The sequence below is a fragment of the Macrotis lagotis genome, chromosome X (assembly GCF_037893015.1).
Source record: "Macrotis lagotis isolate mMagLag1 chromosome X, bilby.v1.9.chrom.fasta, whole genome shotgun sequence".
Taxonomy (NCBI): Eukaryota; Metazoa; Chordata; class Mammalia; order Peramelemorphia; family Peramelidae; genus Macrotis; species Macrotis lagotis.
The window spans coordinates 690,786,259-690,813,366 of NC_133666.1; the positions used below are offsets into that span (position 1 = coordinate 690,786,259).

General features: G+C 46.7%; 1 protein-coding gene across 4 annotated transcripts in view; it reads right to left on the bottom strand.

Annotated features, from left to right (window-relative positions):
* Positions 1-17,033: 17,033 nt before the first annotated feature.
* The window catches only part of ASCC2 (activating signal cointegrator 1 complex subunit 2), a 38,315-nt gene continuing 28,240 nt past the window's right edge, over positions 17,034-27,108 (bottom strand). For all 4 annotated transcript variants that reach the window (XM_074206303.1, XM_074206302.1, XM_074206304.1 and 1 more), the window contains exons 16-19: positions 22,841-23,068; positions 21,812-21,911; positions 20,181-20,260; positions 17,034-19,674 (exon numbers count right to left, since the gene is read on the bottom strand). In XM_074206303.1, the coding sequence (XP_074062404.1) occupies positions 19,503-19,674; positions 20,181-20,260; positions 21,812-21,911; positions 22,841-23,068 (580 nt within the window). In that variant the 3' untranslated portion in view covers positions 17,034-19,502. The remainder of the gene's footprint in view (positions 19,675-20,180; positions 20,261-21,811; positions 21,912-22,840; positions 23,069-27,108) is intronic.

Sequence of the window (27,108 nt, forward strand, 5' to 3'; positions counted from 1 at the left end):
TCTGGAACTCCCTGCCTCTTTCTTCAGAATCAGATTGGACCCCAGATTTAGGGGAGCCTTGAATATTCCATTGTAGGGAGATTTTCAAGTAACACAATAACCTTGAAGGACTTTTCCAGTTCTAAATTCATGATTCTTTGAAATCTTTAGCTGCTCCCTATTACCCAAACTCCTCAATCTAACACTTTGGGTTCTCTAGAATCAGGAGGTTAATTGATCCTCAATTGAGAGAACTGAACATGTAATTTAACCTGGAGAAGAAAAACTTTGCTGAGAAGCATTAAGATTCAAGCATCTGAAGGGTGGTCTTAAGGAATAGATGGGGGGGGGGAGGGAGGGAGGGAGGGAGGATGGGAGGAAGGAAGAAAGGAATGAAAGAATGGAGGGAGGGATGAAGAAAGGGAGGAAGGAAAAAGGGAAGATGAAAAGAAGGAAGAAAAATGGCTGGAGGAATAAGAAAGGAAGGAGGAAGGGAAAGAGGAAAGAAGAGATGTAGGAAGGGAGGGAGGGGGAAATTGAGGGAGAGAGGAAGAAAAGGAAGGAAGGAAGGAAGGTGGGAGGGAGGGAAAGAGAAACCCCTCCTCTCATAGACTGTCTGTGCTTTTCAAGAGCATTTCCTAGGCTCCTCACAACAGACCTAATAGGAAGGTGCTATTATTATCTCCATTATAATAATAATCATTATGATTATAATTATGATCTCTATATAGGACAGAGCATCCCAACAATGAGAACTATCCAAAAAGAGTAAAAAAAAAACCCCAAAAAACCAAACCTGATTCAATGGGTTGCCTCAGGAGATGATGAGGTCCCTGTCAGGAGATGTTTTCCAATAAAGCCCCAACAAGGATTTTGTCATGGATTTTGTAGTCATCTCCTGCTTCAGTCCAGGTCAGCTCTCAAACCTCCAGCTTCCTACTGGGCTCTGATCTCTTTTCTCAGGGTGTGAGAGAAAGGCATTATACAAATGGAGAATTTATCCTTCTAAATCCTGGAGTCTGGGATTATTCTTCAAATGAATCCATCAACCAATACTGATTAAGCATCTACTGAGGAGCCAATCCAATTCACATTTATTTTTTTAAGTTATTTATTTATTTAGAATTGTACTTTTTCCTCCAATCTTGCTTCCCCCCCCCCCCCAGGCATTCCATTAGTCTTTCCATGGTTTCCATGGTATGCATTGATCTCAGTTGAGTGTGATGAGAGAGAAATCATATCCATAAGAAAGAAACAAAGTATAAGAGATACCAAGATCAGTCAATAAGATATCAGGTTTTCTTTATTTTCTTTGTTTTGTTTTTTGATATCAGTTTTTTTTCTAAATTTAATTTAAGGTAACAGTCCTGGGTCTTTGTTCAAACTCTACAGTTGTTTCTCCGGATACAGATGGTATTCTCCATCGCAGAGAGCCCCAAATTGTCCCTGATTGTTGTGCTGATGGAATGAGCAAGTCCATCAAGATTGGTCATCACCCCCATGTTGCTGTTAGGGTGTACAGTGTTCTTCTGGTTGTGCTCATCTCACTCAGCATCAGTTCATGAGTTGGCAAAATGAGTTGAGTCAACAAGTGGGCAAAGACAGGAGCAGGTTGACTGACTGTCAGCTGCTTGGATTTATTTTTATAGTCTCAGAATCATGTATGTTTCAAGCAAGCAAGGAAGTAAGCTGAGATCATTTCCTTTGTTACAAGAGTGTACAATTTTCATCATCAATCATATAGTTCATATGGTTACAAGTTTTAATCATGTGATTACAAGTTTAAGTAATAATCATATAGTTAATTGATTTCTTATCCCTACTCAGACCATGATGACCTCAACCTATCTGTTACCTTATTTATTACTACATTGTATAATTGTTAATTCATTTAAAGTTATTAATTTGTTTTTGTTTTGTTTTTAGGTTTTTGCAAGGCAAATGGAGTTAAGTGGCCTGCCCAAGGCCACACAGCTAGGTAATTATTAAGTGTCTGAGAACAGATTTGAACTCAGGTGCTCCTGACTCCAGGGCCGGTGCTCTATCCACTGTGCCATCTAGCTACCCCTAAAGTTAATAATTAAGCAATTTTTTTAATGGAAAGTTTTTTATATCTTTTGTGTAATGTTTCTCGATACACTCCCTCAACAATCTATAATGAGGGTCTTTATGCTTGTCCACCCATCCGTTAACTCTTACAATAACCAATTTTTCTTTCAGGCCTTGTTAGTAGAAACCACAGTTTCTGTGACTTTTTTATTCTTTCCCATGAAACTAAGGCTGCCGGAGTTCACATATTGGTCACCTGTACTAACTATTTTCTCACCATCTTTTTCATATATTCCTGTGTATGGTAAGGGGGGAAAAACTATTAATTTCCCTGGAATTCTATCTGACCCATCTTGTATCTGTTTTCCCTGTATATATTCTGGCATCTCCTTGGAATTCCCAGTGTTGGGTTTTCAAGAGATTTTATAATGTTGAAGCCTTTTTGTATGCCTCAGGGAGAGGCAGTCCTGTTAAATTTGGACAGAGTTTACAATCTGTTTTATTCAAGGAATTTTTTCTGAAATCCTTCCTTTATAGTCATTCCAGTATTAGGGTGAGTAAATATTGTAATCAATAATAAACCTATAAATATTGGTATGCATGAAATCCCTATATATATTGAAGAAGGAAATGTTCCATCAGGCAGTGTGACTGCCTTGAGTCTTCTTGCTGCGACTGTGTCAAACAGCTTAGAGACCCTGGCTCCCAACAACATACATAGACCACAGTTTGCTAAGCCATTCCCCAATTGAAGGACATTTACATGATTTCCAATTCTTTGCCACCACAAACAGGGCTGCTATGAATATTTTTGTACAAGTGATGTTTTTACCCTTTTGCATCATCTCTTCAGGGTAGAGACCCAGTAGTGGTATTGCTGGATCAAAGGTATGCACATTTTGTTGCCCTTTGGGCATAATTCCAAATTGCTCTCCAGAAAGGTTACATGAGTTCACAGTTCCACCAACAATGTATTAGTGTCCCAGATTTCCCACATCCCTTCCAACATTGATCCCAATATACACATTTATTAAGAGTCTACTCTAGGCCAGGCACTGGAGTTCCAAGTAGGAAGAATGAAACAATCTATTCACTTACAAGAAACTTCCCCCAAGGACATATTAAAAACACAGGTCACATAAATATAAAGTGAGTAAGTATAAATAGGGACAAAGTGGTTCAAGACAAAAGTAGTTTGGGAGGCAGGAGCCCTAGAACTTGAGGAAGAGGTTCCAGCTGGTGCTTGAGGTGTACCTTGAAGAATGGGAGGGACTCCAAGAAGCAGAGGAGAGTTGAGGCTATAGGATGGGGGGGGGGGGGGGGGGAATCAGGAGATTTAAAATGTGTGAAAGCAGCATGTCAGTTCTGAGGAGGTTTATGATCCCATCATGGCTGAGAATTCCCAGAGTGGATACTCACTCCACCAATGCAGTATAGTAGTTGCTTTATAATTTATAGTATCAGAAAGTTGTCTGGAGCATTAGGATGTTCAGTGACTTGTCCATGCTCACACAGCCAGCATGTGTTAAAGACTAGCCTTGAGGGGTAGCTAGGTGGCACAGTGGATAGAGCACTGGCCCTGGAGTCAGGAGGATCTGAGTTCAAATTTGACCTTAGATACAATAATTGCTTAGCTGTATGACCTTGGGCAAGTCATTTGACCCCATTACCTTAAATAAAATTTAAAAAAAAACTAGACTTGAACCTAAGTCTTTCTAACTCCCAGATCTTATCTATGAGTCCTAGGTCAGACTGCCTTTGGGCTAAACAGAGGGGATATAAATTCTCTATCTGTGATGGAGGCCATGACTCAATGGATCATTCTTACAATAGGAAGGAAGGAGGCATATTCCCTACAAAGAGAGGAGGGGAGCAAAAGTCAATGTCATATTAAAAGGTAAATGAGGGGTGGCTAGGTGGCATAGTGGATAAAGCACCAGCCCTGGAGTCAGGAGTACCTGGGTTCAAATCCAGTCTCAGACACTTAATAATTACCTAGCTATGTGGCCTTGGGCAAGCCACTTAACCCCATTTGCCTTGCAAAAACCTTTTAAAAAAAAGGTAAATGAGATGCAAAAGGAAATAGTAGTGAAGTATGAGGGGAATTTCCAGGTCAAAGTAAAAAAAAGTAAAAAAAAAGTGACCATTTTTCCCAGGTAGGATATTAATTTTTCAGTCCTGTTCAACTCTTCATGACCCTCTTTGGAGTTTTCTTGGCAAAGTTATTTGCCATTCCCTTTTCCAGCTCATTTTACTTGAGGAATTAAGGAAAACAGGGGAAGTGACTTGCTCTGGTTGACACAGCTGGTTAAATTTCTGAGGCTGGATTTGAACTCAGGTCTTCCTGACTTCATGTCTGGCACTCTATATACTGAGTAATCTAGCTGTCCTATCCAGTTGGGATAGACACCCCACCCCCAATCCATATGACCTCATCATTGAGATTGTCCAAATCAAAATTTAAATGGAAGAGAGATTTCCTAAGGATGAAGTCTTCTAGATAGGGATTCTTAACTTAAGAGACACAAATACATTTTAGAGGGTCCATGAACTGTATTTTTTTTAAATTAAAGATTTTATTTATTTTGAATTTTACAATTTTTCCCCAATCTTACTTCCCTCCCCCCATCACAGAAGGCAATTTTTCAGTCTTTACATTGTTTCCATGGTATACATTGATCCAAATTAAGTGCAATGAGAGAGAAATCGTATCCTTTAGGAAGAAACATAAAGTAAAGAGACAGCAAGATCAGACAATACGATATCAGGATTTTTTTTTTTCTAAATTAAAGGTAATAGTCCTTGGTCTTTGTACAAACTCCACAATTCTTTCTCTGGATACAGATGGTATTCTCCATTGCAGGGAGCTCCAAATTGTCCCTGGTTGTTGCACTGATGGAATGAGGAGTCCATCAGGGTTGATCATGATCCCCATGTTGCTATTAGGGTGGACAGTGTTCTGGTTCTGCTCATCTCACTCAGCATCAGTTCATTCAAATCCCTTCAGGCTTCCATGAATTCCCATCCCTCCTGGTTTCTAATAGAACAGTGTTCCATGACATACACATACCACAGTTTGCTAAGCCATTCTCCAATTGAAGGACATTTACTTGATTTCCAATTCTTTGCCACCACAAACAGGGCTGCTATGAATATTTTTGTATAAGTGATATTTTTACCCTTTTTCATCATCTCTTCAGGGTATAGGCCCAGGAGTGGTATTGCTGGATCAAAGGGTATGCACATTTTTGTTGCCCTTTGGGTGTACATGAACTGTATTTTTTAAATTTAAATTTTATTTTTTTTAATTACACATAAAAATAGTTTTCAACATTTAATTTTTGTAGGATTTTTGAGTTCCACATTCCTTCCCTACTTTCCTTCCCCTTTCCCAAAACAGAAAATGATCTGTTATTATATTATACAGGTTATTATTATTACTATTATACAGGTTATACAATAAATATATCTGATACATATACATGTTAAACATATTTCTATATTAGTCATGCTGTGAAAGAAGAAAGGAAAAAACCATGAGAAAGAAAAAACAAAAAAAAATTTTTTAAAGTGAAAATATTCTACTTTGGTCTGCATTCAGACTCCACAGTTATTTCTTTGGATATAAATAGTTTTTCCATCACAATTCTAAAGAGTTACCTTTGTTTCAGAGGAGCTCCCCTCCTTCCTTCCTATTGTAAGAATGATTCATTGAGTCACAGCCTCCCTCACAGATACATTTACCTTTTAGCTTTGTTTAGAGGAGCTAAGTCCATCACAGTTGATCATCCCACAATGTTACTACCAGTATGTTCACTGTTCTCCTGGTTCTGCTCATTTCACTCCGGATCAGTTCATATAATCTAAAAAAAGGTTATTTTCATTATCCTTGGTTTTCTTGATCATTCTATTTTATTTTTGAAAAAATAATATTCTGAGAAGAGGCCATAAAGTTGACTATACAGCCAAAAAGCTTTATGACACAATATAGGTTAATTCTGCTCTCCATGGTCCTGTAAACACATAAAGCCCTGGAACACTCCAAAATGAGGTGTGGAAACTCCTAAATGATATCCAAAATCAAACACTCCAAGGAGTTCCAACTATCCACATGAGAAAAATCAAGTGGATGAATACCAATTGTCCAGACCAATGGTATCAAACTCATAGAAAGGGAAGCTACTACTCATAAGGATCCTTGTGAGCTATAGATTGACTTAGTTTTAACGTGTAATGCTATATATATGTGTGTGTGTGTGTGTGTGTGTGTGTGTGTGTATTATATTTCATTTATTTTGGTAAATATTTCCCAGTTTTATATATATATATTAGTTTTGTTTTGTCTTTTGCAAGGCAATGGGGTTAAGTGACTTGTCCAAGACCACACAGCTAGATAATTATTAAGTGTCTGAGGCCAAATTTGAACTCAGGGACTCCTGACTCCAGGGCAGGTGCTCTATCCACTGCACCACCTAGCGGCCCACCCCCAATTATATTTTTAAGCCACTTAAAAAGATAGCCTTATTTAAAGAAATCGGACTTTACAAATGCTGTTTTCATGACAAAATTCTAGTAGGAAGCAATCTCTGAAGTATGCAACACCTACAAACTCTCTAGATGTCACAAAAGAAAAAGATTCTTATTTTCTGTGGTCATCTGTATTACTATTTGTTTTTTAACTATTGATAACATAGCACAACAAAGATTGCACACCTCAGTAATGGAATACCCTAATTATATTTTGATTTGACTCAAGGGCTTACACTGGGGAATGGTCTGGGTATACCGGATGGCAGCCATTAGATGGACAATTTACAATTCAAGTTCATTGGTCCATTTATGTTGGACAGATTCTTTGCATGGACAATGGTGCAGACCCAGGACTGAGTGATAGGAAGAGAGTAGAGTGGGTGTCCTTTGGCTTCAGTTTCTCTGAAACAAAGGTGACTCTTCATCATCTCTTTGGCAATGCTTCATGAATAAACTTTTTTTTTTGTTTTTGCAAGGCAGTGGGGTTAAGTGACTTGACTAAGGTCACACAGCTAAGTAAGTATTAAGTGTCTGAGACCAGATTTGAATTTGGCATGCTGTATGGATATGAGAAGTTGAAGGTTCAGGTGACCCAAGGGAGTATTGGGAAAGTGCCTGGCTGGCACAAATGGGCTGCAGCATATTATTAATAAAGGATTGCTCAAGAGAAGTGTTTCCAGAGATGTCGTCACTGATCATGGGAACCAGAAAAGTAAGTGGGTCTTGGACAACCTCTGTCCTCTCTTAGGAACCACACAACAGCAAGAGACCACACAGTGGCAAGAGTCTAAGCTGGAAGTTTTAGGATCATGGATCTAAGCTGGGAGGTCCTTCAGAAGAAATCTAACCCCCCCCACACACACACACATTTTACAAATGAGGAAACTGAGGCTTAGGGACAAGAAGTGGCTTGTCTAAGAAGTAAACTAAAGAGCTGGGGTTTGAATCCATGTCCTATGATTCCAGATTCATACCCTTTCTACCTAGCAATATTGCCTCCCTGTCTTCATTAGAACACAGAGAAAAGAACTTAGGACAAGTGGTTTGCTACCTGCACTGGAAAGAATATACTTAGCAAACCATAGAAAGAAGGTCTAAGAGAGATCATTGTGGACTAATGTGATCAGAGAAAGGCTTCATGGGGGGTTGGGATAATAGGACTGAGCCTTGAAGGATGAATAGATAAGCAGAAAAGAGTAAAAATGTCATCCCAATGTGAACAGAGGCAGAAAAGCAACAACACTTCACATTTTTAGAGCATTTTAGAGTTTTCCAAAGGCTCTCCGTGGGGTATGAGATACAGACATTATTATCATTGCCCTCAATGAACACAATGCACCAGCTCACCAGCAGCCCATTGCTTTCAACATTAAGACAGTTTTCCAGACATCAAGCCCAAATGTTCCCCTTTTGGAACTTTTACCCATGGCTCCCTGTCCTTTGGAGACACGCAGATGTCCTATCCCTCTTCCCCAAGACAATTATTCCAAATACGTGATGGTAATGATAAGTTCCCATCTAAATTGCCTCTTCTCCAGGCTGAATATCCCCAGAGATGCTATCCTTACCTGGCCCAGACTCTTGGTCCCTCCCCATCCTCAGAGGTGGATGGTAACATCAGCTACATCCAGGAAGGATGAAGCCTTTGAGATTCAATTAACTGGAAACTGCAGTCCCCGTGAGGAGGAGACACCTTAAACCAGATGATTAGGCAGGATTTCTAGACCACAACAGAAATAGCAAAGAGATGCCCTAGAGCCTATGAAGACTAAGAGAAGAACAAAATAAATCTTTTGGAAAACAGGACTGGTGGTACAAAGGAAACAAATATTATGTCTGTGAAAGCTGCAGAAAAGAGATAAGGGCTGCAAAAAAAAAACATTTGGAATTAGTGGAATTAGCAAAGGCACTAAAAATATGAAAACATATTTTGTAGCATACACAACAGAAGAAAATCTCCATGAAATAGAAAAGACTTAAGAGTGGGGGGGAGGGGGGAGGGGGAGGGAGTTTTCTTACTGGGACTCTTGGAAACATTCGAACTTATCATCCAAATACTTGCAAACAAGTGATGTGCTACTTACAAATCATTCCTCACTGGGTCATTAAAGCAGCCCCCCAAGGACCTTTCTTGAATAGTACCACTGAGTCTGTTTTGGAAGCTTCAGAAAATGTGAACAAGTTGGAGACTTGGCTTAGGAAGATCACAGAATCATAAATATAGAGCTGAAAAGAATCGTAGATGCCATCAAGGCCACTCCCCTCATTTTCTTTCTTTTTTTAAAAAAAATCATATTTATTTAAGGCAATGGGGTTAAGTGACTTGCCCAAGGTCACACAGCTAGGTAGTTATTAAGCGTCTGAGGCTGGATTTGAACTTAGATACTCCTGATTCCAGAGCTGGTATTCTATCCACTGTGCCACCTAGCTGTCCCCTCACCTCATTTTCCAAATGAGGAAACTGAGACACAGAGAGTTAAGACTTTCCTATAATGGCACAGGTGCGAAGTAGGTCTTCCTTATTCCAGATCCAGAGTTCTATCCATTATTCCACACCATTTTGGAGAAGTTCAGTAATAGCTAAATTCTGTGAAGTTGGAAGAAAGGGGGGTAGGTGCCGGATGACGAAAACATTTTTAGCCTCATTTCAGCATCATAACGTAGAACTCTGACTCTGATATTCTTCTAATCCTGGCTCTGCTACTCACTTATCAATGTGACCTTGGACAAGTCATTTCCTGTCTCTTGAATTTTCTTTTCTGAAAAATAACAGGATTGAATTATGACCCTAGGCAGTCTTGCACCCAAGAAAGAGTCCAGGATCTAAAGTCAGAGGACCTGGGTCATTTTAATAGGGACCACTAGGTGGCACCATATGGCCCAGAATGCAGGGTCTGGAGTCAGGAAGACCTGAATTCAAATTCAGCCTTAAAATCTTACTAGTTGGGTGATCCTAGATAACTGTTTGCTTCAGTTTTCTCATCTGTAAAATGAGTTAGAGAAGGAAATGGCAAATATTTCAGAGTCTAAGAAAATCTCAAATGGGGTCACAAAGAGTCAGACACAACTGAAAAACAACTAAATAACATCAACAAAAAGTTATGGGTCTATTATCATATTAGCTTAAGGACTTTTTGAGCTCTAGAACCTATGAGTTGAGTTTTCTGGAATTTTTTCCTCATTCTCATATGGAGAAATTCTATCTAGTCCAAAGTAAGAATACTGGAATCTTTTAACTGTGCTCTTCCAAAATTTAGGAGCATGGCAGACAATGGCTGAATTTCTCCCTAAAGTTCCTATCACTCTCACTTGAGCAATCAGCTCCATCTTATTGGTCATAATCTGATTTTATTGCTTGTAACATTCTTGAAATTTTGTCTACCATACTCTACTTTTTTTACATCATTGATTGGAGCTCCATAAAATGTGTAACTGTTTTTTTACCAAAACCTGGGGTGTTTGCATTATAATGGAGACGTGACATCCATGTAGGAGGGAATTCTCCGCTAACAATGAATACCTGTGGAAGGCTAGAGTTGATCTGAGACTTTGTTCAAGAGAGAGGTATGGGATCTCCGATATTCATCTGGAGAAACATAGAGAGAGAAGCAAGAGACATGGTCACCCTCATCAGGATGATAAAGAGCTACTCTTTGGATTCATGGACCCTCTGAGCTCGCAGAGATCTCAGCAGCATCCAGTTCCACCCACACCTAGCCACCCTCCAATGAGGGGACCCCACACATCCTCTGCAAGGCAATTTATTCCACTTGTGGGTAACCCTACTACCCACCTCCTCATCATCATTTCCTTCAATTGATCTCCAAATAGCATGGTCTAAAGGCTCATCCCCAGTCTGGTTGTGCTACTCTGGACATTCTCCAGTTTATTGCTAAATATGCATGAGAGATCACTGAAGGACCCAAGACTGCCTTACTTGGAGAAGAGGAGACTTAGGGTGGCCATGACCTCAAGTACTGGCAAAACTGTCATGGGGAAGAGGGATTATTAGCTTCACTCTGCCAGACTTCAGAGAGGATATTTAGGCTTGATGTCATGAAAAGTTAGAGCTTCTCCAAAGTGGAATAGGGAGGTAGTGAGTTCCCTGTTATTGAAGGTCTTCAAGCAGAGGCTAGATCTGAGACCATGCTCCATAAGAATCAGATAAGGGAGGGCAGCTAGGTGGTGCAGTGGATAGAGCACAGGCCCTAAAGTCAGGAGTACCCGGGTTCAAATCCTGCCTCAGACACTTAATAATGACCTAGCTGTGTGGCCTTGAGCAAGCCACTTAACCCCATTGCTTTGCAAAAACCTAAAAACAAAGAAAAAGAATCAATCAGATAAAGGAATTGTGAGTGTTTAGCCTGGAGAGAAAAAGATCAGGGTGGATGGGATAGTGTTTGAAGTATTTGAAGGACTTGTCCTGGAGAAGATGGATTAGATTTATTGGCCTTAGAGGGCAGAACTTGGAACAGCTGGTGGTAATTATAGGAAGGCAGAAGCAGGAAAAAACTTCTCTTTAATTAGACTGCCACCAAATGGAATGGATTTTTGGCAGGGGAATAGCTGAAAAGCTTACATTTTAATGAAATATTTTGCTTACATTAATTTATTAAAAGGGCCTTGGGAAGTTAGGCAATCTTATCATTGTCATTGTAACCCATGAGGAAGTTGAGGCTGATAAAGCCAGTGACTTGCACAGGGTCACTGAGCTGGTAAATAACTAAGGCAGGATTTGACCTCACATCATTGTTTTCACGTCTGTGCTCTCCATTGTACCAGGATTCCTTTCTCCATCACTGGAATTCTCAGAACGGATGCTGAATACCTATTTTCCCCAATCGTGGTCAGACCCCATCCAAATTCACAAAGAACTTAATCTAATGCCCACTGTGTTCTCTTCAAGCTTGGGTGGAAATAGAGCTTTTTTGTCGATATAGTCCAAGACTGGGGGCGTTCTGAGTATCGAGATAGTGCCATGCTGTCACTCTCAGTCTCTTATTTTACTATAGTTCACCTCCTAGCTGATCAGAGTTTATTGCCACTCCTCAGGAACATCTGCTTTTTGAAGAATATATAAAACGTGAGCCCTCTTGCTATAATTGTCTTTGGTCTAAGAAAGAGACAGTCAAATGACCGTCCTTTCATTATTTTTTATTATTCAATTGTGTCCACGACCCCTTTGGGGATTTTCTTGACAAAGGTACTGGAGTGGTTTGCCATTACCTTCTCCAGTTCATTTTACAGATGAGGAAACTGAGACTAGCAGTTGGGTGAAGGGACTTGCCCAGGGTCACATAGCTAGTATCTAGCTGAGGCCAGATTTGAATCTCAGAAGATGTATCTTCTTGAACAAAGTAGTTACCCTAGGTAGAGGCATGTTGAATTGGATTGGAGAGTGAACTGGATTTGTCTTCCTGACAATTGATGCCAAGGGAGACATTCCCAGACTCCTGGGGCATGGTTCAGAAGGAGCTTGGGGGTCTGGGCCCTTGTTTTTGCGGGTCTTTGGCTGAGAGAGTATGGATGGGGGCTGAGTCGGAAGCATTTCTGTAGATAAACACTGGATTCTCTTCTTGCAGGATCAAAGGCACCACAAAGCCTGGAGCAGCCTAGCTTGGGAGGAAGCTGGGTTTTAATAGGGAGGGCTTAACTCAGGGGCGACTGGGCTGTTCTTCAGATCTCCTGCCAGAAGGAGCCTTGCTATCGGTTTTCTGCTCAGAGGTTCAGGTAGCCAGGGAGGTTTTGGCTTTGACTGGAGCGGCATCTACAAGCGTCTTCTCCTTCAGAGTGATTAGGAAGGTCAGAGGGGCATTTCTCAGACTCTCCATCCTCCCCTCCAGGGAGGTCTGCCATGGGACCAGGGGTCGGAGGTCTTCCAGTTTAGCCTTTCAGAAAACAGAAGGTAAATTGGTCAGGGGAGGAAGGGAAGCCAGGCTTATCTTCTTCCAAGCAAGTTCCCATCAAAACATTGTTTGAACAAATATTCTCCCAAGGCCTGGAGGGGCCTCAGAGGGCTCCCAGAGCTGGCTTCTGTAAAAAGTGGTTTTGTCTTCAAAGGTTCAAGCTGGCTGGTAATCCCCAGATGTGGTGCAGTTTTATCTTGGTCCAATTTCTCATGGACTCTGAGACACAGTTAAGGACAAAGGGATAGAGCCGACGTTCCATGTACCTGTCCAGAGTCTGTTCAATAAGCCATGGGCCAGAACCATCAGGGTCGGGGGAGCACACTGGCCCCTTTAAACCTTAGAGCACAGAAGAAATGAATGAAAAATAAGGGCTGATTTATTATGTCAAACCAAGCAACAGAGAGGCAGGTAGGCCTGGAGTCAGGAAGACCTGAGTTCAAATTCAGCCTCAAACTTCTGAGCTTTTTGTCCCTGGTAAGTCATTTTCCTCGGGTTCAGTTTCTGCTTCTGTAAAATGAACTGGAGAGGGAAATGGCAGACTACTCCTATATCCTTGCCTAGAAACCCTCAAATGGGGAGTCACAGAGAGTCAGACACAACTGAAAAAATGATGGAAAAACAACAATGAAAATCCCCAGGAAACAAAAATAAAGAAGACAGTCTCTGGTCCTCATTGTAAGGGGGAAGATGACACATTTCCATGTACAGGAGAATGACCAGGGAGGGACAGCTTGTTCTCAAGAGTCATAGGAATGGAGAGTGATGGAATTGTCCCAGGGTGATTGATTGACAGTGTCCTTTCCAGGAATAGAGGTGATTATTTGATTAGAGTTCCCAGAAGAGGAGGCATTCTTATTCAAATGAGACCTGATTTGATCAGATTAGAAGGGATTTGGGAATTATCCAGTCCAACCCAGACCAGACCAACTCAACCTTTTCCAACCTTCTTTGGGGCATTGGACTCATTGGGTAGTCTGGGGAAGTCCTTGGACCCCTTCTCAGAAGAACCTTTGAAATTCCTTAAATAAAATTGAGTATACTATAAGGGAAATTAAAAACTCTGAAATGAACCCTTGGAAATCCATGGGCCCCAAGATAAGAACCCCTGCCCCAGTGACATCACTGACAAACAATGGTAAAGCTTCTGGTTGGCACCTGCTGCACCTCCCAAGCCAGCCCAGGCCACTCTGGGTCGGCTCTCTTTGTGTTGAAACTTTTCTTGATAATCAGCCCAAATTTTCCCTCTAACTCTGTGGCCAAACAAACAAGGATGACCCTCTCCCCAATGGTGACTCAATGGTAATTGGAATGGGATTTCCCCCAGGTGGTCCTGGGGCTCCTGCACACATGGCCCCACAGGCCATCAAGAGGAGCCTCCATGAAAGGCAGATTTGGAGGAAAGACGCCTGACTAGAGAGTGAGGAGTTCCGCTTTACATGCTGGCTCTCTTAATGACAGTGCTTCTGGAGAGAAGCTGTATTTTGCAAGTGAATAGACCTGAGTTCAAATCCCACCCCAGATACTACTGTAACTGAGGAAGACATGTAACCTCCCTGCCTCAGTCTCCCCATCTGTAAAATCGGCATGACCACAAAAGTGCATGTTTAATGAGTGGATTTGGACACCCTGGGATGGCAGAAAGATCTAGACAAACCAAGACATTGCCTTTTGCTGAGGCATCGTGGCCAGGGAGGGAGAACCTTGCTGTCTGCCTGTGACCTGGTCACTGATTCTGCTCAGTACTGGACACCCCATTTCAGGAAGCTCCTGGATAAGCTGGGGAGTGTCCAGAAAGCCTAGAGAAGGGCTTTTGATCTTGCCCCATGGAGTCTTGGAGGGAGGAAACATCACTGACATCTTCAAGCATTTGAAGGATTATCACAAGGAGGAAGAATTTATCTTAGTCTGCTTGGCCAAAGATGGTGGAACCAGAAACTCTGGAAAATTGTGGGGAGACTGTTAGCCTAGTTCTTAGGGAAACCTTCCAAATAAGTCAGAGCTGTCTCAAAGAGGATACTTTGGGAAGCTCCCCTACTGGAAGTATCCAAGCAGAGGTAAAGTGGCTCTTTATTGGGAATGGTCTGGTAGGAATTCTTGTTCCAGGATGGACTATTAGCTCTGAGGTGCCTTCCAGTTTGGTTCTATGTAATGGCCTCTCCAAGGTCATTTGGGGGTGCTCAGTCTCAAAGATGCCGTACCAAGGTCTTAGCATGCGTGAGTTGACCAGGCTTCTCCACCAAGTAAACCAGCCAGCAGGAAGGTGGTCTACCTACCAGCATTTAAGGTCTTCCGATCTGCCTCAAGTGGGGAGGGGACTGCATCAGGGCTGCAGCAAAGATGGACTTTTTTTTTAAAATTTTTCAAGGCAGTGGGGTTAAGTGGCTTGCCCAAGGCCACATGGCTAGGTAATTATTAAGTATCTGAGGTCAGATTTGAACCCAGGTACTCCTGACTCCAAGGCCGGTGCTCTATTCACTGTGCCACCTAGCTGCCCCAAAGATGGACTTTTGGACTATCAGAAAGGGCCAGGTCCTTGGCAGCCCTTCCCAGTCACCAGGACTGACCCAGCTCTCACCCTCTCCGGAGCCCAGGGTGAGGAGGAGTATCAGAAGCTGACATTACCAGTTAAGTAACAATGAGTCACGAAACCCAGCCTTGCCAGGGAGCCAGATGCCAAAAGCTGACTCTCAGCATTAGGAAGGAAGGTCTGCTAGTCTTTTATTCCATTGGAACCTTCTGAAAACCAAAGTGAGGCAAACTATGCCTCCTCCCTGCTAATCACTCTTGGGTACTTCATTGGCACAACTCCTAGTTACAGTGTCTCTGGTTGGGCCTCCCTTTTTCTCCCTCTTTTCTCTCACTTTCCTTTCTTCTCCCATCTCTGCATCAGAAAGGGCTAAGGCTCTCCTCACTGCCCCATGCCAGAGGGCTAATGCCACTACCTTCCTCTAAGTCCTCGGAGATCTTCTATAGGACCCCTCTGTGTCTGCCAAGATTGGGCTGAGGATCAACAGTAGAAGACGGGGCCAGAACTCTTGGTTGGCTATCCTGACTCTGCTTCATCCCCACTACATTTAAATTTGTATAGACATATCTCAGTTAATACTCAAAAGAAATTAATTCACACTTGCACTGGAAGGTCAAATATTAAAGTTGAAATACTTTAGCCAGATGAGAAACTGGGACTCACCGGAAAAGACCCTGATGTTGGCTAAGATTAAAGACAAAAGGAGAAGGGGATGGCAGAGAATGAGATGAAGAGACAGTGTCATGGAAACAATAAAAACATGAACTTGGGGGCAGCTAGGTGGCACAGTGGATAGAGCACTGGCCCTGGAGTCAGGAGTACTTGAGTTCAAATCCAGCCTCAGTCACTTAATAATTATCTACTTGTGTGGCCTTGGGCAAGCCACTTAACCCATTTGCCTTGCAAAAAAGTAAAATAAAAAGACATGAACTCGAATAGTCTTTGGGAAATCATGGAGGACAGAAAGGCCTGGCATGCCGCGGCCCATGGGGTCATGAAGTAGGACCACTGAACAAACCTCCCAGAGTTGTTTTGAGGATCCCAAGAGGCAACGTATGCGACGTGCCTTGCAAACATTACTATAGAATGTTATTGGCTATTGTTGATTGAATTTGGAGAAACTGCTTTTCCTTGTCTCAGTTTCCTTATCTATAAAATGAGGGCCATCTGACATCTTTAGACCCTAAGGGAAATTCTCACCCCAGTCCTAGGAGAGAATTCCAGTCAACTATTTGCCATTTCTGAGTAAGTCCTTTTCACCATGAGCTCATCTTAGAACAGGATGGTACTTGGACCTTGGCATTTTCTTTACAGGAGATACCATAGTTGTACATAAAATGGCACATGATCCTTATTGCAAAGGCAGAATAATTGGGTGTGTCAAGTAGGTGATGAGATAATGGTGCAAGTATTTGAAAGATGTTGGATACTCGGGTTGCTGTGAATTGTGTCATCGGACAAAAGGATATTTCTAATATTTCTGAGATTGTATGTAGAATGTAGAGAAGACGTACATTAAATAGAAACTCTTCAAGGGCAGGGACAGTTTCACTTTTGCCTTTGTATCTCCAGCACATAGCAGATGGTCAAGGGGATTATTAAAAAAAAAAATGTGGCACTTGATTAGGCGACCAGAATGGCAATGTGTTGCCAAGATTGGGAAATCTCAGCAGTTCCCCCCTCAAATGCATGGTATTCCTGGGTTGGATGAGAGGATCCCTAAGATTGGGGATTTTGGAAATTACATGATTCCATTACAGGGATCTGAGCAATGGGAGACCTTGGTAAGCCAGCCACTGCTTTACCAGGTGCAACGAGCTCAGCCAGTGAAGACGGGGACTGAATAAATGTCTCCTCCTACCTCCTCTGGGAGCAGTCTATCTCCTGACCTCATCCCATCCCATCTGGCACTGGGGGGGATGAGAAGGCAGGCAGAAGATGGGACCCTAGGTTCCTGGAGACTGGGAGGAGGTTGAACAAAGGGAAAGGGAGAATGGAGACGTTCACTTCCAATGACAAAAGTCTCATGCTACAACAACTGTTCAGCCACCAAATGTTTATTAAGCCCTTTACCTCGTGCAGGGTAGGCCTTGTTGAGTGCTCTTGGGAACTACAAAGTTAGGTAAGATATAGAGAATAGGTCCTACCCTCAGGGAGCTTACAATCTAAGAGTATAGATATTCCATAAGTGCATTGAGCAAATTAGAAAACAAAGTGCTCCGTGAGGGGGGGTGAGGGTGAAATCAGGACAGGCTTCCTGGAGGTGCTGTTGAACTGGGCTTTGAAGGGCGGGTCCAAAGTCAACAGGCAGAGAAGAGGGAGGGAAGACAATTTCAGCATCAGGAACAGTTGTGAGCAAAGGCACAAGTGTTGAGGAGGCAGAGTTGCTAGTTAGTTGGGCCGGAGTGTCTAGGACAGGAAAGCGAGGTGTTCCCAGGGGAGGACGACAGTGACAGTGATGGGAATGGAAGAGAGGCCAGCTCGGTTCCTTCCTCCCTCCTCCTCCACGAAGACTGACCACTGCAACTGCCTCTCGCCCCCTTCGGCCTCTAAACTCACCATCTGCACCAACCACCCGGCCCTCGGCCACCATGGCCATGGGATAGCCCTGGTGGAATTAGTGGTCTTGTCGCGTGTGTGTGCATGTGTATGTGTGTGTGTGTGTGTGTGTGTGTATTGATGCACCCTTGAGAGTGTGAGCGTGAAAGAAAGCCCGGCTCAAGTGGAAGCTCCATGAAGCCAGGGGGGATGATCTCCATCCCCAACCCTGGGGTTTCCCACAATGCATGTGGATATGCCGGTTCTCCGCAGCTAAACTGTAAACTTGAGGGCACTAGCTACAGATTGGGTACATCCGGCAATGTGTTCCCCCTGCCATGGTCCCTTGCACAGTGCTACAAAAATAGCTTGTTTGTTGAATGGACACAGGTGGGGGAGGGATAAGAGATGGGGATGTTTCTTCCAAGAAACAGGGAGAGGAATGGAAGCCACGACCCTGCCGATGGATCCATCTATTCCCGATCCCTCCCCCTCAAACCCTGAGCAGCCACCAGGACCCCCAGATCATCTGACTCTTTTGCAAAAGAGCCTCAGCTGGGAAGATGGGGTTCATGGCTCCACACCGAGATGTTGGAGAGGTGTCACGTCCTGCCTGGACAAAGAGTCGGCTGTCTCTGAGAATGGACTGCTCCAAGGCTGTCCACAAAGGGGATTGAGACCAGGATGAGGGGGCAGGGGGTACCTGGCCCCTTCTCCTGCATCCTAAGTGATGCAGAGAGAATGCAGGCTGATGCAGAGAGAAATTGCTATTGATTTTCACTTGTGCGGGTTGACCTAACAAAACCCATTTGTCAAGTGCTTGTCTGCCTCTCCAGTTAATATGCTCATCCCCAACGTGGGAAAATAAATCGTCTTCGTCCAGGGGGTGATTTGTCAGAGCCGGGCTGGCCCCGGGTTGGGGGTTTTCAGGCGGATCGGCACTAATGGAGTTCAGTCAGTGGCCAGAGCTGAAATCAGCTCCTGGAAAACCCTCTGCCTCTTGGGGGCCCTTGGCTACAGGCGCTGATTGTATTATTTACTACCATCTGAGGCGAAGGCAGGGGACGGCAGGAATCAGCGGTGATTTGTGCCGGCAGCCAGGGTGGACAGGCTGGCTGGGTAGGGGCTGCTGCCCCCCATCTGCAGCTTTGCTTCCAAATCAGACCGGGCTTTCCACACTCTCTGATTCCTTCCCATCTCATTTCCAAGGGGTATGAATGCCAAGCATGCTGGTCTGAGAACTGAAAGGCCAAGGTGGTTCCCCTGGCCCTGAGATTAACTCATAGGCCAAGTCCCTTCTCTCTCTGGGCCTCAGTTTCCTTCTCTGTAAAACAGAAATCAGATCACCAGGATGATGTGAGGATCAATCAGGACCAATAGGAAAGACTTGTGGAATCTCACCCGTTGTACAAATATGAGACATGGGGATGAATGTTTTCCAGTGACAGCTGCCAGTGCCATTGGGCCCAGGAGTTGGAGAGTGGGATGGAAGGGGGCCACTGGCCCTTTACAGATAATGCCCAATGGCTTCAGAGAGTTTATTTGTGGGTCTTATGTACAGAATTCTTGCCATGCTGGAGAAAAGGCCCAGCCACGCCCTACTTGAGGAGGAAGTCCTGTTAGGGGTGCTCAAGTCGGTAGCCCTGGAGTCAGGTCACTGGTGGATAAGGCACTCGGTGGTCAGAGGGAAGGATCCTGGAGTCGGTCACTGGCCTAGATCCACCCACAGGGCTGAAAACCCTTTTTGGGAGGCCTGCCCAGCTGACACATCATGGAGGGGAAGACAATGAGCTCTCTGGCCTCAGATACAGATGACAATTGGTGGGGAGGCCCAAAGAAGCGGTCAGAATCACAAATGGCCTTGGGTCCAATGCTTTGGCTACAGGGGAAGGGGCTGGGGCCACAGCAGGGATGCATTTGGCTGCCCCTCCAAGGGGGGTGGGGGAGAAAAGAGAGGAGGAGAGATGCTATCAGGATGGGATCATGCCCTTGGTCCTCTTCCTGTCTGCCATGAGCCGCCGGTTGTGATTGGCCCTCGCCCCTTTGTTGGCTTCCTTCCTCCGGCGTTCCTGGGTGGTCTCCCGGCTCTGCCCGTGGCCCCGTGGGCTGCCAGTAACTGCTGGAGAACTATCATGCCTATATCTGGACATGAAAAGTACTATCAGTCACCTGGGCCCCTCCCCTCTGAGATGGTAGGTTTGGGGGCAGGAGTTGGGCAAGAAGGGTGCTGGCCAGGCCTTTCTTAGGAGGGGCTGAAAGGTGAGGATGACCTTGAGGGCTTCCCCTCAGTCCAATTTCTCTGATTTGTGAAATGGAAAGAAGCTGGGCTGCCCTTTCAGAACCAAGGAAGGACCAGCAATATGACTGCAGGGTATTCTGGGAGAAAAGGGTGGTATGCTGGGCCAACCTCTCCATCCCCAAGGGAGCAGCCCCCCAGAGCCTGGATCCAGACCAGGGAAGACCAAGGGAAAAGTGGGCCCAAAGATTGTGGTATGCTCTCAGTGCCAACTCTGAGAGGACCCAACACTCTCCATAGAAACACCAAGATAAGCAACTGGGTTTGGTACAAGACATGGCTGTCCATGTCCCCAGGGAGGGATGCCAGGGTCCATCTGCTTGCGTGCCTTCCCCACCCCCAGGCTGCTCACCCTCTGCGAGCCAGATAGGCCATCCGCTGGGCTTCCGCTCGCTCCCTCAGCACTGCAGGGTCCTGGACAAAGTGATCTGGCTGTGGAGGGAAGAGGAGACGTGGTCAAGCCATGAGCCACAAGGACCTCTTCCTGGCCCAAGTCCATAAGCAACAAATTTTCAAGGATGCCCAGGACCCATAGCAGATGAAGAGGACTCAGCCGTGGTGGGACCTCGACAGGGTGGCTGCACCCACAGCGCCACTGAGACCAAGCCCTCCTGGGAAGTCATTTAAGGGCCTGCCTATGAGAGCCCTCAGAGGGCATCACCCACAGAAGAGGAGCTGAGGGGTGGAGGATGGGGGGTAGAGGGGGTAGCTGCAGCACCCCACCCCCACCATCTCAGGCTTCTGTGGTACTCAAAGGTCTGTGATCACATATCTTGGGTAACTGACTCCACATGGAAAGCTTGCCTGGGTCTCACAACCACCCTGGAAACAAGGTGCTCCCGGAAACCAGGGTTGCCCAGCTAGTAAGTACTTAAGGCAGGACTGGAACTTGGGTCTTCCTGACCTTGAGTAGGGCCTGAACATTCCCATGGGGTCAGTCAGCTGTGCTCCCAACCTCCCTGGAGCCAACACTGTGGCATAGTGAATGGAATGTGCCTAAGAGAGATCCCCCTCCCTTCCCTCTCCCATCCTTCAAGGACCCATCCAGGTGCCACCTTCTCCAAGGAGCCTTCACCAACATCTCAGTCTCTCCCTGAGCTCCTTCGAGGACTCTGCCCAGACCTCTCCCAGGCCCTGATTCCTCCTTCCTCTTCCCCAGGGCCTGCCCCCCCCCACCTAGCCAGAGGGTGGCCCCTGGTCCCTCCCCGGGCTTTGCTCAGAGGAGACTCATTCATGTTGTCATGGGGATTATGAACACCGGCTAACGTTTCTCTGGGGCTTTCAGGCGGGCCTCGTCCTTACATCTTTCCTCTCACTTGATTGCATGGGAACCACATAGTCATCCTGGGGGGTAGGTGCACTTATTATCCCTGATGGCATAGAAGGGGAAATAGGCAAAGAGAGGGTAGGTGACAAACAGGACAGAGGGCCAGGAGGGGCCAGTGGTGGGATTTGGGCTCGGGGCTTCCCAACCCAATGAGATCAGACTTGTAAAAGCACTCGACATGGTGCCCGCATACAGCAGGTGCTCTATCAATGCTTATTCCCTCCTCATTTTCATCTCATTGTTTAAACTGTTGATGAGGCAAGGCTGAGTTGAACCAGTCCAGGTCAGCTTGGCAAGGGAAGGCCTAGGGTGGCACCTTGGACAGTTCCCTGAAGAGCCTTTAGGGTCCCTCCCAACAACAAGCACTGCCAGCCTAAGGTGCCAAGGTCAGGTACGAACACACCCTTGCCCCTGCTGCATGGTCACAGAGGAGCTCAGACATCAGGAGTCTGGGGCTCCCTGCCTCTAACGGCATCCTGAGGAGGCAGCTCTCACTGTCAAACAGACCCTGGGCCCCTATGGGGCCTCCCTCCCCCTCTCCTGGGCAGCTACCAAGGCATCCATCACCCCAAGGGCTGGCCCACAGAGCGACAGAGTCCAAGGATCCTTTGGGACCATCCAACCATGGACCCTCAGGATTCCAAAGGACAAGATACCTTAGGACCTTCTTCTTCAGCCTCTTCCTCTTCTTCTTCCTCATCGTCAGGCCCCTCATGAGGCACTTTGGTTCTCAGCACCTGGGGGGTGGTGAACGGCCTGAAGGTTTGGAGATAGAGAGAGACACACACGACATTTGTAACTCCTACAAAACCCTGAGATCCGTCCCTCTCAATCACAGCTTCAGTGTGGATGCCCCAGACCTCACAAGCTTTCCTGATCCCCAAGCTGCAGACATCCTCTCATCAATTCTCCATCTGACCATCAGGTCCTCTCTCTTACTGTCCGCCCCCCCAACTCCCCAGGAGACTGTAAGCCCCAAGGCAGGGAAGGTAGAGTTCCCAGCAGGCGCTTAATAAATGGTTACTGAATGGAACCATATGTCCCTCCTGCAATGGAAGGTGAGCTCATTGGAACAGGTTTTGCTCTTGGATTCCAGCACCCTGTCCAGCACCTGGTGCAAAGGAGGGGCTTCAATGCTTGTGAATCAATAAATGAATGTTAACTAGGCCTGGAGAATGGGGAGGAAATAAGAGAGAGAAACCCAGGGTGGGTGGGGGAAAGAGGCTCAAAAACAAGGACAGGACAGGCTGATGCCCTTCCCAAGGGGAGGGGGCCACCCAAAGGACAGAGTGTCATCTCCGAGAAAGGCTCTGCTCTCCTGGGGGTAAGGCAGAGGAGCACCACCATAGGCTGGATCTCCTTCCTCAATGAATTTCTTATAAACAATACATTTTGGATACTGATTTTTGATCCATCTGCTATCCATTGATGGGTGAGTTCATCCCATTCACATCCAAAATTATAATGATTATTTGTGAATTTCTTATCTCTCTTTTTTGTTAGAATGGAAGCTCTTGAGGGCAGGCCCTGGGCCCAGAGCTGGGGCAGCATCCTCCCTTCCACTGGCCTAAAGTCCTGAGGCTGCCTCCCTGAGGGACCCATGCTATCCTGGGTCTAGAACACAAGGTGGTCAGACTAGCAGACGATGTCCCCCAGTTGTAGAGCCCAGATGAGCGCCTGCCCACCTCCGAGTGATGAGCTCATCATCTGAGTCTGCATCGTTGGCACCCACTTGGTTGCCGTCATATGTGTCATCATACTCGTCCTCGTAGTCATCCCTGCTGAGCTGGCCCTCGGCACCCCCTTCCTGGACAGTGACTTCATCCACCACCACACTGTACTGGCTGTAGCGCTGCCTCTGCTCCTGGATCAGCCGCTTGTCATTCAGTAGGCTCCGGGTGTTTTCCCCCTTCCTGGAGTGGGAGAGGAAGAGAGAGGGAGGTAGAAAAGAGGAGATGGTGAGATGTGAGGGAAGGAGAGATGGGAGAGGAGGGAGAGAGTGAAAAATGGAAGGGAGGAAGGGAAATAGAAATAGGAAGGAGAAAGGGAAGGACAGAGGGGAGGGAGAAATGGAAGAGGGAGGAAGGGAGGGGAAATTGGGATAGGTAGGAGAGAGGGAGGGAGGATGGGCGAGGAAAGTGGGGGAGCTGGTCAAGTCCAGGGACCTGACTTTGATCCTGGTTAGCAGATGCAGGAAAACCAATGAATTAAAGACCAGAAAGCCCAACTTAGCTAAGAAGGTGAGCCCCTGGCAGATGGCAAGACCACGGTGGGCAGGCCCCCACCAGCTGCCTGACTTCCATGCCCAGGATGGAATCCTTGGAGGGGGAAGGTCATAAGTAGACAAGAGGGTGGGATCTGCCTTTCCCCACCTCTGCTACTCACTGCCCCAGGACCATAGGCAGATTAGCCATCTGAGCTCCCTGCCCCTCAGAGGCAGGACCTTGTGACCTTGAGGGAGGGACTCATCCCTCTGCTCACCAGCTTCCTTAGCTATAAATGGGGGTGGGGGTGGAATGCAGGCCCAGATGACTTTTGAGGTTCATTTCCATTCTCCCAACCTGGGGTCATGTTTTCAGGCCCTGCCCTGAGGCCGCCTGTTTCACTCCTGGACTGCTCTGAGGTTTACAAAATTCTTTTGTTATCCCCAGGTAGCATGAGCCTCTCAAAGGCATGGGTGCTGGGCCCCTCCATGCTGGGAGGGCAGGGCAGAGGCTTCCTGAGGCTGGCACCTTCACCCCCTCCTGGATGTAGAGCCTGGTCCCACCCTGGGGGGAACAGCCTGGGCTGATATAGTTGCATCCAGCTAAGGCCCCGGGCCCCCTTCATAGCCCAGGTCAGGGGCCAGTCACTTCCTCCATGGGGCCTGGCCCAGTCTGCTCACCTTCAGGGGTGGGGGTGGGGGGTGGAGGTGTACTCTGTCTCTCTGACTGGCCCGAATATCTGTTTCTGCACCAGAGCTAATGCCTTTGTTCAGCATTTATCTCATACTCTGCTCCATCTCAGGGACAGACCCCCCCCCCACTTGAAGGGTGCCATGAGAATCCCCATTTTAATAAATGAGGAGAATGACAGAGGTAGGGTGACTTGCCCACAACAAATAAGGACCTGAGGCAAGATTCAAACCCAGACTGGCTTCCTGGGTCCACGACTCAGAAAACCGGCCTTGGGGAGAGAAGCCCTGGGTTCAACTTTTGCTGAGGATATATCCTGGCAAGTCCCTTTAGCTCTCAACACCCCAGGTGATAAGACTTGCTGAGCTGGTGCTGACCTGGATTCCAGAGAGAACTGACCTTAATGGCATTTCCTCATAGCAAGGAAATCCCAGACCCAATAAGGCAAACAGTCACTTGGCATGTTACAATGGAGTCTGGGAGGCCTGGGTGTGAAAGCCCCCTATAACACAGTATGGTGAGACCCTAGGCCTCAGTGTATGGGTATAATCTGTAAGATGGGCATAATACAGCAGAAGCCCAAGAATGCTGCAAAAATCAGGAGGAAAGGCCATTTTACACTTAAATATGTAACATAAAGACATTTATGTCGATATAAATGGGGTCAAAGTTACTGTACGTTATCCTAAGCTGGAGAGGACCCTTGGGGGCATGACCAGGACCACACGCCACATCCCCTTAGAGTGGCAGTTTATGCTCTAGTCCCTTTGTTTGACCAACATTGGCTTCATTTGTTCCTGAACAGCTCTGTGAGGAAGGGACTGGGATTATACCCACTTTACAAATGAGAAAACTGAGGCTCAGAGGAACTGAGGGGCTTGTCCAGGGTCTCCCACCGAGAGGCTGAGTTCAAGCCCGGCAGCCCCTCCCCTGGGCCACACGGTCGACTAATGAAAGGCCCTGGGATCCTATCACCTGCAGATCAGTGAGGAGCATTTGGCCCGATTACTGACTCCAAGGACACGAAGGGGCAGAGGGAGGAGTCCCAGAATTAGGGGCAGAGGGTGGTGGGGGTGGGGAAGGTGAGAGGAACAGGGGAGGGGGAGGAGGTACAAGCAGCAGATTCTGCTTTTCTGTCAGAAAAACCTTGGGAATGGGCCAAGCTGTCCCAAGGCAGCCTCGAGGCAGAAGATCCCTCCCCCCAGAGACCCTTGGTCAGGGATGTTTCTGTATGTTTAAACCTGGTGCTCTCTGAACCCCCTCCTTCCCACCACTACATAGGCTCCTAGGGGCTGTGATGGCTGGCGATGCTCGGCACAGGAGGGTGTCCGAGGGCGGCAGGCATGCCACCATGACCTCATCAACAGCTGCACAGAGGGCAGCCTCCCCTTGGAGCCCCATGCTGGCATTTCTACAAGGAAGGCCTTGGTAACATCTGGCTCCTTGAGCAACCACACAGGACAAGCCATTTCTCAATAGCTTTCCCTCTAAATACAACTTATCATGAAATCAGAGGTCTAGAGCCAGAAGGACCTCAGAGGTCCCTAGTCTAACCCTGCTCCCCTCACATGAGGAAACCGAGGTCAGAGGCTTGCCCAAGGTCACAGAGGAGAAACTGGAACCCAAGTGGGTGCCCAGACCACACGCCAGTTGGAAACCACCTCAGTAACCATGAATTCAGTCCCTCAGATGAGAGAAGGCCCAGTGCTTGGTGACTGGCACACAGTAGGCAATTAATAAAAGTGTCTAGACCGTTATTGAGAAAGAAGAGCTGTTTCTGGGGTGGCCCACCTTATCGGTGGCACCATCTCTCTCCCAGCCCCATCCTCACTCTGGCTCTACCCCCAACCCAAGCCCAGACCTTGCTGGCTCATGCGCTCATGCACAATCAATTGGGGGGGCTGCCTTGTGACACTGGGGAAGCGGGGGGGGGGTGTCCAAGCAGGGTTAGGTGGGGCAGGCAAGACCCTGATGACCTCTGAGGTTCCTTCTGAACCCATGTTTCTTTCTAGTTCACATTTTATCAGCTCCTCTGGGCTCCTCAATTAGACTGGAAGCTCACAGAGGATAGGGGCCACTGGCCCTAGCTCTGGGGCCTAGCTCACCATTTGTTCATTAAGGGTTAGCTGTGTGCCAATCGCTGGGCTGAGCTCAAGGCAGATAAAGGTCTCGTGCAGAGTGGGTATGAGATTGATTGAAGGACTCCCTGCCATGAACTAAGAATGGGAGCAGTTTGCAGGTAGAAGGGAGGTTGGTGCCTGCCTTGAAGACGGCTGGTTTGGGCAAACCTGGGGGCTCTCTGTGGCAGTGCCTGGGCTGACCTTAAGAGTAGGAATAAAAGGCCTGTCCAATGACTGGATGGCTAGGAGTTGACTCAAACCCCCAGTACCGGATGCCCAAGTGAGGGAGTCATGGTAAGGCTTGGTCACCCCTTTGGTGGGCATCATGCCCTTCCCCCATGGCATCTCTGGGGCCCTGCCTCTTCCTTCTCTGGGCACAGCTGCCAACCCCGGATAAGGATCTCAGGCTTGGTATTTGGGAGTGACGCAATGGGGGTGACTAAGCAATTTATAATCACAGCTTCCTGCCCAGCCGGCTGGACAGCTTCAGCAGAGCCAGAGGAGAGAGCTGGGCCACTGGTCACCTCCTCCCCAGGCAGAACTCTCAGGCAACCTTAAAGGGGCACGTCTGGATCCCTGGGGAGGGCCAAGGCACCTGGACCAGCCTGAAGTCAGGCTTCTCTCTGGCCACCCAAGGTCCATCAGTCAGTCGACAAACCCTAATGAGGTGCCAACTACGTTGGCAGTGCAGCACAGGAAGGATTACAAAGCATCTCATAAGACCCTCTGGAATGGAAGGCAGGGTTAGGAGTGATGAACGGACAAATAGGGAGCAAGCAGAGAGGCTGACTTCCTGAAGTGTTCCAGCCCAGAAAGGTAGTGAGCTCCCTATCCGTGGAGGTCTCCAGAGACTGGCTGGCCATGTGCCGGGGATGCTGGGCCTCCACGGTCCCATTTAGGTCCTGATCCACAGGCTCATTGACCCAGAGCTAGAAGGAG